Below are 12,721 nucleotides of genomic sequence, written 5' to 3'. Positions count from 1 at the left end.
GTAAGCCTACCACCAATATGACTTCTGGGCAATTATCACTGTCAGCGTGTTAACTGCATGCCTATTTTTACACTGAACTCTGACAACAGTATATTAAGGGGAATAAAGCTGATACAGGCATCCTGTTAGTGTAGTAAACAAATACAAATACATCATCAAAGAAGTCTGGAAGCTGCATTTGATGCTTTGTAAGGAAAATTATCTCTATTCCTAGGGCAATTTTTTCCTCTGTCTTCACCAAAGATTTCATGAGTGATGTATATTCAGGGAAAGAGATTAAGCCACTTGAGCTCTCTGACGTGAAACTTTAAAATGGGTTATATTAAGTACACAAATTATAAGCAATTTTACATTCTGTACTCTTAAATCCTGTGTATTGGTATAATTATCTTATGTATTTCAAGTGGGTAATCACCATTTCTACTACAAACTGATCAGAATCACTTATTGCACATTCTGGGAAGTACTAAAGAAAGCTGGTCTCTAGCAGGAGTTGCATCACCACACCAACTAGCAGGTAACATATTCTAACACATACCTTTAAATAACGCTCAATGTTACTCATCAATATGTCAATTTCTTCCTTCGACCACATCCCTTGCTTCCACTTGTGGCCTGAAAATAGAAACGACAAACTAATTACTGAAGTGAAAGTCAGCAAAACAACAACAAAAGTATCATAAAAACATGACCCTCATTATTGCAATTAACAAATAAGAGAGTAGTAATTTTAGCTACTTAAACTCAGTGGAATGAATTTTAAACAGATGTTATTTCAGAACTGATAAACAATCCTTAGTAACTGTCAACTAATATTTAAATAATGTGAGTCAGACCCCTCTTCAAAAACATCAATTTTTTAAAAACAGAACATGGATTCCTCTATGTGCTGTCAAGTCACATTTTCAGGCTTTCTCTTCAGCCACAACTAGAAAATTTCCATCTTCAAACCGACAGCTGAAATTTCCATGCACTCAAATGATTCCATAAGCACGGACTTATAATGTGACTCAAAATATAACTTGAGGAATTGGCAACTGGGGGTTCTCTTATACGCCTTATCACTTCCCAACATGTGAGCAGTGATACCTACCGTGGGTGCTTTCCATAGACATAAATGCTGTACCTAGTCGATTTTGACAAGCTGCTCCCTCTCTCTCTCTTTTTTTGCATTGGAAATAATGCCCAGTGGTCACAGTCAAGATAGAGACTCATGCTGAGTGTTTTATTTCTCAAATAAAAGTGGCAAACCAACAGAAACAAACATTATGATTTGTCTCTATGCCCTTAGTAACTACAATGCCAGCTAAGCTTTAAAAGCAAACCCAATCAACTTTATTCAGAGACAAAGTTTCAAACCTGAGGTTTATCAATAAAACGTTAAAATGCTCCTACCCTGAATTTATATATAGATTCATCTTTTTTCCGCTCATGCTCATACCATACTTAATATTAACAATGACTTATAATTAAGATTATGCTGGTGACCCAGTTTACATACTGGTGTGCGCTGGCTACCTGCCCATCTCTGCTCAGAAAAATCAGGGTACTTCCTTCTCAGCCTGCTAATTACCAGAGCTGAGAGGCAGAACACACCAAAGAGACTGTCTACTCAAATCCAATTATAATGAAAAGTACAGGCATTATTACTAATTCCGTCGGAACCGATGAGAGAAAACTCTTCCCTTGGTCCCGCTGGCTTCAATCTCTTCTTCCAAAGCTACAGAGACAGAACAATAACCTGCTACTGTAGCTGTGATTCACACCTCTATCCAAGCATCTGAGCTGACTTAAAAGGGACATCACTACTCTTTACATGGAGTAATCTTTAACAGCCAACTATTTGAGGAAAGGAAGTATATTTTGCACTTCACATATCTGCATATTTGGTGCCAAGATTATTATAACCTGCACACAGGTCTTCAAAGAAAGCATTATCGGGTGGAGACTGCTATAAAATAATGAGCTCAGGCAACACATGTCAAACTCCAAGCTACGGTAAAAGGAGACACACAACTTTCACAGTTGATCTCTGTGACAGAGCATGGAGACCCCAAGAAAACTTCAGCTAGTGTGGATTCTCAAATATATTTCTAGATATATTTTATTGGAAACGTCTTCCCCAAATTATTTATGTCTTTATTAGTATCACCATACTTAGTGCCCTCATTCATTCACAACTGTAAATGCCACTTGTGATTTACGGTCACTTGATACTCCTGGGAGACAGTTACAAAAGGAACAAATCCAGTAAATTTCTACTATGTTTAACAAGACACACATTAAACATGAGGCCACCAAGTCACATGAAAACATTCATTTCTCTGCCAAATCACCAGTACATGATCCTCCAATCACAGCTGAGAACGCGCTGCTTCCAAAGCCCTTCACCACTGGCTACTGGGAAGATCATAAACTCCATGCTTTCTCTCACCCTAGAGCACAGCAACTGCTGCAACATGATTTCTCACTACTTCTACCCAGGTGCCTCAGTGCCGTGATGCAAAGGGATCTCTTTGCCATCTCATCTCTGCCCCCGTCCTCGGAGTGAACAATCAATAGCTTTGAAGCCCTATAAATCTAATAAAGAATGGCAGAGATAACGGGGAGAAATTATTTATTGGCTGTTAGAAGCAACTGTTAGCACACACTTGGGATCAGTGAGTGAAATGGTTGTTGACTGAGTTGGTCAGCAACCTTTCTCTGAATTTTCCGTATCCAACACCGAGGTACTACGTGTCTCACCCATATTTTTTCACTGACTCATCAGGACACGCAGCTCTCTGGAGTAGAACTCACTGGGTAAGAGGTGATTTGTTTCTGTGAGAGAAAACCATTACTTTTTTCCCTAAAGTTTTCTAATAAAAAAGGGAGTTGCTTTGGACTGACTGAAAAAGATATTTTTTTTTCCCCTAAGAAGAGGTAAATTCAGTCTGAGAAAAACAGCAGAGAGACTGAGGAAATTGGAGAGACAACATGTCTTCATCTGACGCTAAGCTGCTTCTCTAGGTTTAGAAAGGCATTTCCCTGGGGGAAAAAAAAGAAAGCTCTAAAGTACAGCAACTACTACGTGATTGCACAGATGCACTTTGAAAGGGAGAAATGCCAGTGGGGCGGCAATTTTAGGAGTAGCGGTGATTATTTCAGTAGATCCTCGTCTGCATAATCCCTCTTCTTCTGAAGCAACTCCATTCCAGAAACCGTTTAATATAAATCACACCACCGTAGCCAGACTAATAAGCCTTATTTGGAGGAAGATGTATTAACCTGAGGCACATATGAATTTTTTTCCTGTTGTACCCTCCTCTGACTCTAGCTTCCCACTTCCTAGCCAGGCAGAAGCAGACACAACTGCCTGCACCATCTGTGCTGACACACAGAAGTCCTCTACCATGGCCACTAGAATCACTGTCACCACTGCAAGCATGGCACCTCTTCCTCTCCAACTGCATCTGCAGTTCCAACTTTCTTCTTGCATACAATGTGCAAGAGGAATGGTGAAGATTTAATGCATTACATCTCTCAACATTTTTAGAATCAGTTCTCTCAAACATCTTCACTAAAGAAGGCAGACCAGAGATTACTTTATGCAACCTGCAAAATGTTCTGAGACATTTGGAATAGCTTACCTTTCTAGAGCGTGGGAGAATTGCGTTTGAAATATCCTACCTTTATTTGTTAGAGAATCCTTATCCTCTTTGGTTGTGAACCAGGCTTGACTGACAGCTGACACTTCTTCATTGCCCATTGGGGTGATTTCATCCAGCTGTTCATTCTGAAGAATCTTTAAAAGACCAATATGAAATCCAGTAAGATCTTCAGTTCTTTCTATCACCTTGTATTTAATATGGAGGCATAACATGATGGAAAACAAAACCAGCACACCCAGTTACCTTGCTGACTGCTGAGAAAGTGCCACTTTTTAGATATGGCATTAAAAGTACATTCACCTTTCTTAACACACGAGTAAGATTTAACATCTTAACAAAGAGATGCTCTGAGAATTAATTAAATAATGTTCTTCATCCTGTTTCATGTACAGTGAATAGGAAGAGTCTCACTGGCTTTGGTGGAAAGAGCACTATGTCCAGTATCTCCAATCTAGAACTTTTAAACATGGCACACCCACAATGAGAACTGTACCTAACTGTTTGGACTGGTGACAAGACAAAACATATTTAGGCCTGTTATAAAGCTTAATTTATAATCAAAGAATGACAGCAATAACAGATAAACTTGTCTTCTAAGCAGATGACCACAGAGCAAGTAACTATCAGTGGAGGGTTACATCTATCACTGTTTACCGTGTTGCTCTTTGGGCAGGAAGTTAAACTACTAATAACCTTTTTCATATATAAAATGATTCAATTGCACTTTTATAGAAGAACATTTTACAAACAAGATCCGTGCTCGAATACATTAGTTTCATCCTAAAAATAATCTTATGACTTTAATAAGCCCTTTTTGATACTTATTTTCCTTTTCTTATCAATTCAAAGAAAAATGTACATCAAATAGGTCAGTTTTGAAATTTTACTGTACCTGAATCTGAGTAACAGTTCCTTCGTTAATCTCATCTTCAGCTACCTCAGTGGTAGCAGTCATGGTCACCTCAAAGCTCTGATCATTTTCTGAAACTTCAGAATGGATAAGTTAGTTGTATGCCTTACTCCTGTAACATTTTTTTATGCATGCTACATGCATATTATTATAAATTGCTACCTTTGCATTGAAAATTTTAAAGAGGCCTTAATCCGTATTTATTTGTTGACACAGTAAAATCATCAAGATGATTATCAACTGTTCCTCTTCGTAAAATTTAAATATGGATTTTTAAACTTTCAGTTTTGTACTTGACTATAACTGAGACTGAATGTGAAACATATAAATAAAATGTGTTTTATTTGGTGGAAACATTTGGTACTGTATTAATGCTTCCTTTCCAGCCCTATCTTCAGCGTTTTCCAATTACTAAAGGACAACACTAAAATCTTTCAGCCGCATTCTTTTTTACCCAGTTTTCCTTCAGCATGGTAATGCCTTTACTTCTAAGGAGTTTCTACTAAGTTCCACCAAATAAACATCCACCCTAGGTATTGTAAATCAGTATTTTAACTTGCTAGATCTGGTTTTGCCTCCCTTTGGGAGATTATATTGAACTCTCTAATATTCAACCAACTTCCTTAAGACCAATTCAGTACTCAGACTACCTTTTGTACAACAATCTCTACCTTAAAACGACCACACATTTCCATATTACAAAACATGGAAATATTAACTATAGTGTTTGATCATTAAAAAAACCCTAGTCACTCTTTGCAGGAGGACAGTATGTAATTTGTTGTTCATTCACTTATCCTTCAACTTATTCAGTGCACCTGTGCCTGCACTCCTCTATCTCTAAGGCAGGTTCATTTTGCCAGTACTGTACAGATAACAATTGCTGCAAAACCATCCAAGGCTCTGAGAGGTAAAGATGATACCTAAGTATATTAAGAAAATTTGAAAATAAAACATGCGAAATATACTAATGTGATCCAAAAAGTTCACTTTTAACTTTTACCAACAGAAACATTTGCTACAAGAGAACATAAACTTAACTTACTTGGAACTGCAACAACAGAAATGCAAGGAGTGGAATCATCAAGGCTTTGATCATCCTCCGATAAGCAAAGCCTCTTGTGTGGAGGTTCAGTGCTGTCTTCAGAGTCTACTTCATCAGTTTCTAACAACAAAAAACGTATGCAGGTTACCTTCTGTTAATAAAGTGGAGCCTCGGACTAAGTTCTGTTAACAAAAGAGGACTGACAGAAAAGGTAGAAGCAGATGCGATAGGTTGGTTCGGTGTTTTACTACTGCCCAGGAACTCGGTCTGAGTTATGGGCAGTAACAGTTCACATGCTTTATTCAACATACATTTTCTGTGAGATTTTCTTTGTAAATTCCATCCACAGTCCACTACACACAAACCAACCCCTTAGGTCTACAGAAATTTGGGTACATGCTTGGTTCTTAGAATCCATTTCCACTGAAATGAATCAGAACAGTTGGGCATGTACATACAGACTTTTGTGATTTACACTGAATTTGACACTTTATCCTTCTTTAAACTGAAACAGAACAAACTGCAGCACAGTAAGCTGAATCCAAGTAGCTCACAGAATTTTGAGGGCAAGGAAGTATGATGGTTGGATCAATGAAAAAAGAAGAAAAAATACTATGCAATACAATTCTATACCATTTTGAGGGCAATGAAGTATAAGGTTCCCTTCAGTGTCCTGAGTCAAAGTCACAGAGTTCACGGTTTCTACTGTCACTGTGTCAGACTCTTCTTCAACTGTGCTCATACTCAAACCTGAAACAGCAACACACAGATTACTTTTCTTGACACAGACTGCCTCTTCGACCATAATGCTGCTTCCTTTATCTCAAACAACCAGCATAAATTGCCACAGAGAATGACGAACGTCTGTCCTTTCACATGAACAATTCCATGGTTTAAGACATTCATCTGCCTTCCCTTTTCCTGCACAATTACACATTGCAGAGGGTAACATCACACAGTTTCATTTTCCAGTTAAAAATAGTACCTAAACTCCCTATTCAGGAGCATTTGCAATCTACTACTAAATTTTTCTTTTAAACACCAACCTAGGCTATTACTTTTCCACATCTGCTATTTTTTGTCTCACTAGTATTTGTTACACTGCTCATTTAATAATTTTACTATTCTATAACCTAACTCTAGTCAGGACTAAGAAATATTTTTATAGTGTTGTACTACTCATAGCTGCACTATTTATAGATTGCTAAGTTGCAAAGTTTTATTCTCCTTCCACGCATAGAACTAACTCATGAAGCTTGTATTTTTCCTTTACCATTGAAACAGGAGCAACAGAAAAACCGGCTGCAAGCAATCACTAGTATAAAAAAATTACTCAAAAAAAAAAGTTATCCAGGATAAGCAGTATACACTGAAGTCAGTGAACTACAGCAATACAAAGTGCTTTGATAATCTCATTTCCACTAAAAAAGTGCTACGAAGAAACCCAAAGCTTATGAAAATTTCAATGTAAACTAGCACTATTACTAATTTTCAAATAAAACAAAACCCCACAAAAGAGTTCTAATCCTTCAAATACAAAGAAACATACCCTTTTCTGCTGCAGAAGCTCAATGAAATTACATCTAAAATATTCAGAAGCTCTGCAATGATTTCATGAGATTTGAACACCTGGGGTTGGTGACTGCCTTTGGCAGAGATTTATAAAAAGAAAATATCATCTACTTCTCCTTGAAGTGCTCAGTTCTTATGGCGTTTTCTCATCTATCAACAACAGAAAAAAAAATCACTAACTATAGCTTAAAAAAAAAATAATCACAATTACATTACAAAGCTTTCATGTACCAGGCAGGGATACCCATGTACCCATATGTAAGTGGAATTCACAACCTGGATTTTAAATCCTCGGCACAATGTTAACAATATTGGTTCATCAAGAAATGATTTAAATTTTAATCAAACATGTTCTTTGGTATTGAAGATTCCCAGGAGCAGTGTTTTCTTGGAAGGATAAAACTGCTACTAGTCTTTCAATAAAATTACTTATTACCTTTCAAGTTTGATGAAGATTTGGCACATCTATAAGCACATGTAGTGACTGATTCCTGGAATGAAGTGATATTACCCTTCTGAACATGTCAAATATTTCAGATACCGTTGACATTTTAAATCAGAGGGTTCTCAAATTTACTTTCATATCTACCATCAGCAACAGCTCCTTGCTACATGCAAGTGTAGGAGGCAGTAGCTTCCTTGGGATTAATCTGCTTCTGAGTTCTACAGCCTCTGCCCTATGCTGTACTAGAAGTCATGTTTGCTGCACGGCTACAGTATTGATTTTTAAGAACAAAAAGAGGCATCCTTAACTCTAAAACATGAAGAAAGAAATACAAAATGTTATAACTAAGTTAGGAGACTGTAACTTCTTCAACTCCGTTTTGAGTTATTCATTTAACTTCTTGGGAAGGAACAAACTGGATAATTCTGGAGGGCCAAAAGAAATATGTAAGATTCTCTTTTCCATGTTCATATGCACAGTAAATGCAGGCTCTCCAGAAAAAACCCAACAATGTCCTGTGTCAGATACTTGAGATTTAGCATATCTCAAGTTTTCTGAGTAAAGGTAATAATCATAACCAAGCCTCAATAAAAACTTAGGAAGAGCCAAATCCTTGATCTGACTGGAAAAAATTGCATGAACTTTAATGGCTTCGGACCTCAACTGAAAACTAACTGCAAAAAAACATGAGGAGTCAAGTCAAAGTCAAATACATGTTTTGGACAGTATTTTTTATTCATTAGACTATACAAATAAAAGAAAACTGAAGGAAACAAACTAACTTACTCTTTCAAGATATATTTACACCAGGACAGGAGCGCTAACCCATGAAGACATGAATTAGTGACAGAAAGGTGAGAAAAAAAATCTTGAGTAAATGCGGTGGTTCTTCTGTGTGAATAGGAAATAATCTTCAGATCTTATAAAAATCACTGCTTCACGCTGCAATAATGACGGAACTACCACATAGGCTGAAGATAGACCAAATACGACATGTGATGGGACCTCTTGGAGTTTACAGGGAGCTCCTTGGAGAAAGCACAGTGCTGCTGCAGGAGACAACGCCCTCTGATGCAGCTTTCTTTGATACTGGCTGCAGGCACACTGTACTCGCCCGATGTCCTTGATTTATCACGGGATGACAGCTGAAGCCATGCTAAACAACGCCATACCACCGCAGGGGTCTTTTAGGATGTGCCATGCAAATTCTGTTTAATACAGACACCTGCAAATTCCCTACACATTCACTCTTGGAAAAATTAAATACAAAGTTAATGACAGCGAAGGTTTCTTAATTAGTGAGAATTATGACATGTACAGTCTCGTCACCTCCAAATTATCACCTTCTTTTCATAACTCACACTAAGTATGCTTTTGAAAATGCATTGCTTTCTATTTAAAACTAAAAGCTTGCTTTAATTTTAAATGCATGACCCAAGACATTTTTTTAATCCTTGATTCAAACACATTCTTTACAGAAATACCTATCTACCACTAATATTTTACGTTCTGAAGGAGGGTGTTAACTTGTGGGGGAAGGGAACGCTGTGGGATGCACATACACTAACAGCACAGATGCGTATTACGAAATGCAGTGAAGATAGCATAATCTTAAATTTCTAAGATAGCAGCTTATAAATCACTGTAAATTTAATAAGCACTTTTTGACTTGTTAGATTTTTGGGTGCATTTACCAAATGCAACATTTTTAAGAATTGCATTACAGTTTTAAACAGGTTTCAACATGCAATCAAACAGATAGTTCTTGTAGGCATAGTATTTTCCTATTTAATACAGAAATTCAATATAAATTTTCCACTAAAGCTACATAATAGAGCAGTTCTTATTTATTTGGGAAACATGCAGCAGATTTAGGTAGGAAAAAACCCACAAAGCTGATTTTATACTGAGTTACAAAAAAAATTTAACATTTTTATGCCAAATCCCTGTAATTCTAAATCATCTTCATCAGGCAGATGGGGGTCAATTATTCTGTGGGCTGTAAAAATTAAGCAGTTCTATAAAACAGTATTCCCACCCTTGCAGACAGAATTCTGTCATTAAGCCTCCTTATTAATGGAATGTTACGTCTACTATTCTGTAGACTGGTGTAAATCTTTTAAATTTTCTACATGAAATTGTATTAAAGGCCGTGTTCTCTGCACTGGGCAAAAAGTAATGTATATTTCACTAAATCCTGTGAGAAGCAAAAATTGAAGTTTATTAAGGGAGGCTTCTGGCTATTGAGGCATTTAACTGGAACAATCACATGGGATGCACTGGGATTTCAAGGGTTCAAGAGTAACACAAAGGAAACAAAGTCATGACAGGAACCCATATACCTCATATTTAAGGAAGCCTGAATGCTTAGGGTATTCCATACCATGGCTCTTATGTAGTCAGTTCTTACAATACATAATAAGGAGTTTTTACTCTTCAACTAGTGCCAATTCTCTTATGCTATTATTCAACAAGAAACCTTTTTCCCACACCAGATGGGTTCCACCCAAATCTAAAAAATCCACCACAAAGAAATTGTCTTTAACATCTGCAGCAATGGACATAAGAGAGGAGCGAACCGGACAGGTAACAAACACAAGGACCCAAAGACCTGAGTTCGAGACACACAAAGGTTTATTAAAGCGTATCAGCACAAGATTACAGTCCTTTAGGAACAGCTACATTCTACTCATCAGTGGTATTTAGAGAAATGGGCCATCACAGAAACCGAATGGGAGACACAATGGGACAAACTGTTCTCATTTGCATTGATCCAAATTTGGCAGAACTCCATGAGTTCTAGCCTATCCATTGATATTTTAATAAAAAGCACCGAACATGCTTTAAATGTCACACAACGAGGTGGCGGTCGAGGAGATAAGTCCTAGCTCCTCCAAAAGAAAAAAAAAAAACCAACAACACAGAAAGTTCTAAGTTTTCTTTTTCAGTAACAGAAAATGTCTCTCAGGCACAAAGTTATGACCATCAATAAAAATCTTTGTAAGTATGGTATGTGCTAAAATAAATATTCTTTTTATATCAATCAAGTTTAATTTAAGCACTGCAGTAACTTCTTCACCTTACAAACAACAGGCAGAATTTTTGCATGCAATACAATTTGAAAAGTTGATTGTTATCCTAACTGTACAAGGTGTAAGATCGATAAGCAAAGCCACACCTCTGTTGCTTTCTGACAGACAAGCACAGAATTAACGCTCATAAATAAGGGACTATTAGAATATGTAAAATACAGTAGGGACACATGGAGGTTTTTATTCCTTATATACCCATCTTTTATAATTTTGAGTGGTTAAGACAAAAATCAGTATATTTAGGCATTCTATTTAAGAAGTTTTAATTAATGTTTAATCTTTTCGGTAAGTCAGAAAACATCACCTAGAAAGTTTCAGTAAGCGTCCAGAAAACAAGCATGAAGTTGTTGCCATTATTATATTCACGTGGATTGACGGAAATGAGGATTTGAATGAGATGCGTTCATCTCATCGCAAAGCCTACATACATCTCCTGGTTTTTCAAAGGATTTTAACTATGTTGCCAAGAAGCCAATTTACATCTATGGTCCGAGCAGCGCTGGCAAACAAAAAGCATTTTCTAGATTACTTCAATACATAACTCACAGTGGCCAGGTGGGGCTAAGCAATGGTAACTTTTTGTGAATAAATACACAGGAATACTATCTGTCAGCTAAACAGGCAGGTAGGAGAAGCGTAATAAGCTTCACCGTGCCCAAGTGCACAACCAAGAATAAAAAGACCTCAAAAGGAATTTAAAAAAAAGGAAGAAAAAAAGGCTTGTCCGACCAGAATCCTTTATTTTAGCAAAACAGAGGGCATAAGTCTAGTGCAGAAAAGCCTGGTACCGCTTTTAGATGAAACGCCTGATCTTGGCGGAGTTACACATTTCAGACTCCACTTAAAAATAAAGCCCCAAGCAACCTCAAATCACAAGTCTCGCTGGAGGGGGGGAAAAAAAAAAAAAGATTAGGAAACCAAACAGATAAAAGCCACAAGCTCAGGACACCCCAAACGCAGACCCAGCAAGGGGAAATCGGGAGATTTAAACGCATGGTGGCTTTTTATTACAGACATCAAGGTAAGGGGAAGGGAATTTAAAACAGAAACATCAAACAAAAGAACCCCCGCACGCCACCCTCCCCCTTCTCCTGCCCTCACAAGGGAGCCGAGGTTTGGTAATTTCCAAGTTTTCCCCCGTTTTGCCGCGCCTCTTCCCGAATTTCTTCCTGCGCAGCGGTCCTGGCGCCCGGCGGCACCCCGGGAAGGCGGGGACACAACGGCCCGGGGGAGAGAGCCGGCGGCAGGCAGCGGCCTTGCCAGCCGCCTTGCCAGCCCTGCCCCGGCCCCCGGCACTGCCCCCGGGGCGGCGGCTCCGCGCCTCAGGGCCCGCCTCAGCCCCCCGCTGCCCCCCGGCCGCCAGCGCCGCCATTTGGTCCCGGGCGGCCGCCGCCATTTTCCCGTGCTCTCGGCGGGCGGCGGCGCTGACCGAAACCGCTGCCAGCTCCGTTGCCAGCCCAACCCGGCCCTGCCCAGCCCTGTCCGGCCGCGGCTGAGGCGCGGGGCCGGACATGGCCGCCTCCCCCTCACGATCCCCCTTTCGGCCCCACCGCGCTCCGCCGCCGCTGCCCGGCCGCTGCCGGCCCTGTCAGCCCGCAGGCCCCCGCGCACTTACTTCCTGTTTTGGGTCCGGGCACTTGAGAAACCAGGATGGAGACTCCCAAGTACCAGGATGGAGGCGCCGAGCGGCAGCGAGCGGCGAGGGGGGGGGAGAGGAGGCGGAGGCGGAGGCGGTGGCGGGACGCGGCGCAGGCAGCCGGCCGGAAGGGCCCGCCGCCCGCCCGGGGCCGTCGCTTCCGCCCCGCCGGCCGCGCCACAAAGCGCACGGCGCCGGGGCTGCCGCGGCGGCGGCGCCACAAAGCGCACGGAGCCTCCGCCGCTGGTGGGGGCGGGAAGGGCCCCCCTCAGTGTCCGGCCCTGAGGAAAAGTGTCTCGTTGCAGCCGCGCTTCTTTCATGGCTCGGTCGTCGTTGTCCTCCTGCCTGATGACCTGAAAAAAAAAATTATT

At 39.9% G+C, this 12,721-nt stretch overlaps 1 protein-coding gene across 2 annotated transcripts in view; it reads right to left on the bottom strand.

The window, feature by feature from the left end:
* The window catches only part of DMTF1 (cyclin D binding myb like transcription factor 1), a 30,822-nt gene extending 18,317 nt beyond the window's left edge, over positions 1 to 12,505 (bottom strand). For both annotated transcript variants that reach the window (XM_054205138.1, XM_054205146.1), the window contains exons 1-6: positions 12,330 to 12,505; positions 6,239 to 6,355; positions 5,606 to 5,725; positions 4,543 to 4,637; positions 3,670 to 3,784; positions 539 to 615 (exon numbers count right to left, since the gene is read on the bottom strand). In XM_054205138.1, the coding sequence (XP_054061113.1) occupies positions 539 to 615; positions 3,670 to 3,784; positions 4,543 to 4,637; positions 5,606 to 5,725; positions 6,239 to 6,347 (516 nt within the window). In that variant the 5' untranslated portion in view covers positions 6,348 to 6,355; positions 12,330 to 12,505. The remainder of the gene's footprint in view (positions 1 to 538; positions 616 to 3,669; positions 3,785 to 4,542; positions 4,638 to 5,605; positions 5,726 to 6,238; positions 6,356 to 12,329) is intronic.
* Positions 12,506 to 12,721: the final 216 nt, after the last annotated feature.

This window comes from Rissa tridactyla, chromosome 1 (assembly GCF_028500815.1).
Source record: "Rissa tridactyla isolate bRisTri1 chromosome 1, bRisTri1.patW.cur.20221130, whole genome shotgun sequence".
Classification (NCBI taxonomy): Eukaryota; Metazoa; Chordata; class Aves; order Charadriiformes; family Laridae; genus Rissa; species Rissa tridactyla.
This window is presented reverse-complemented; position numbering and strand designations above follow the sequence as displayed.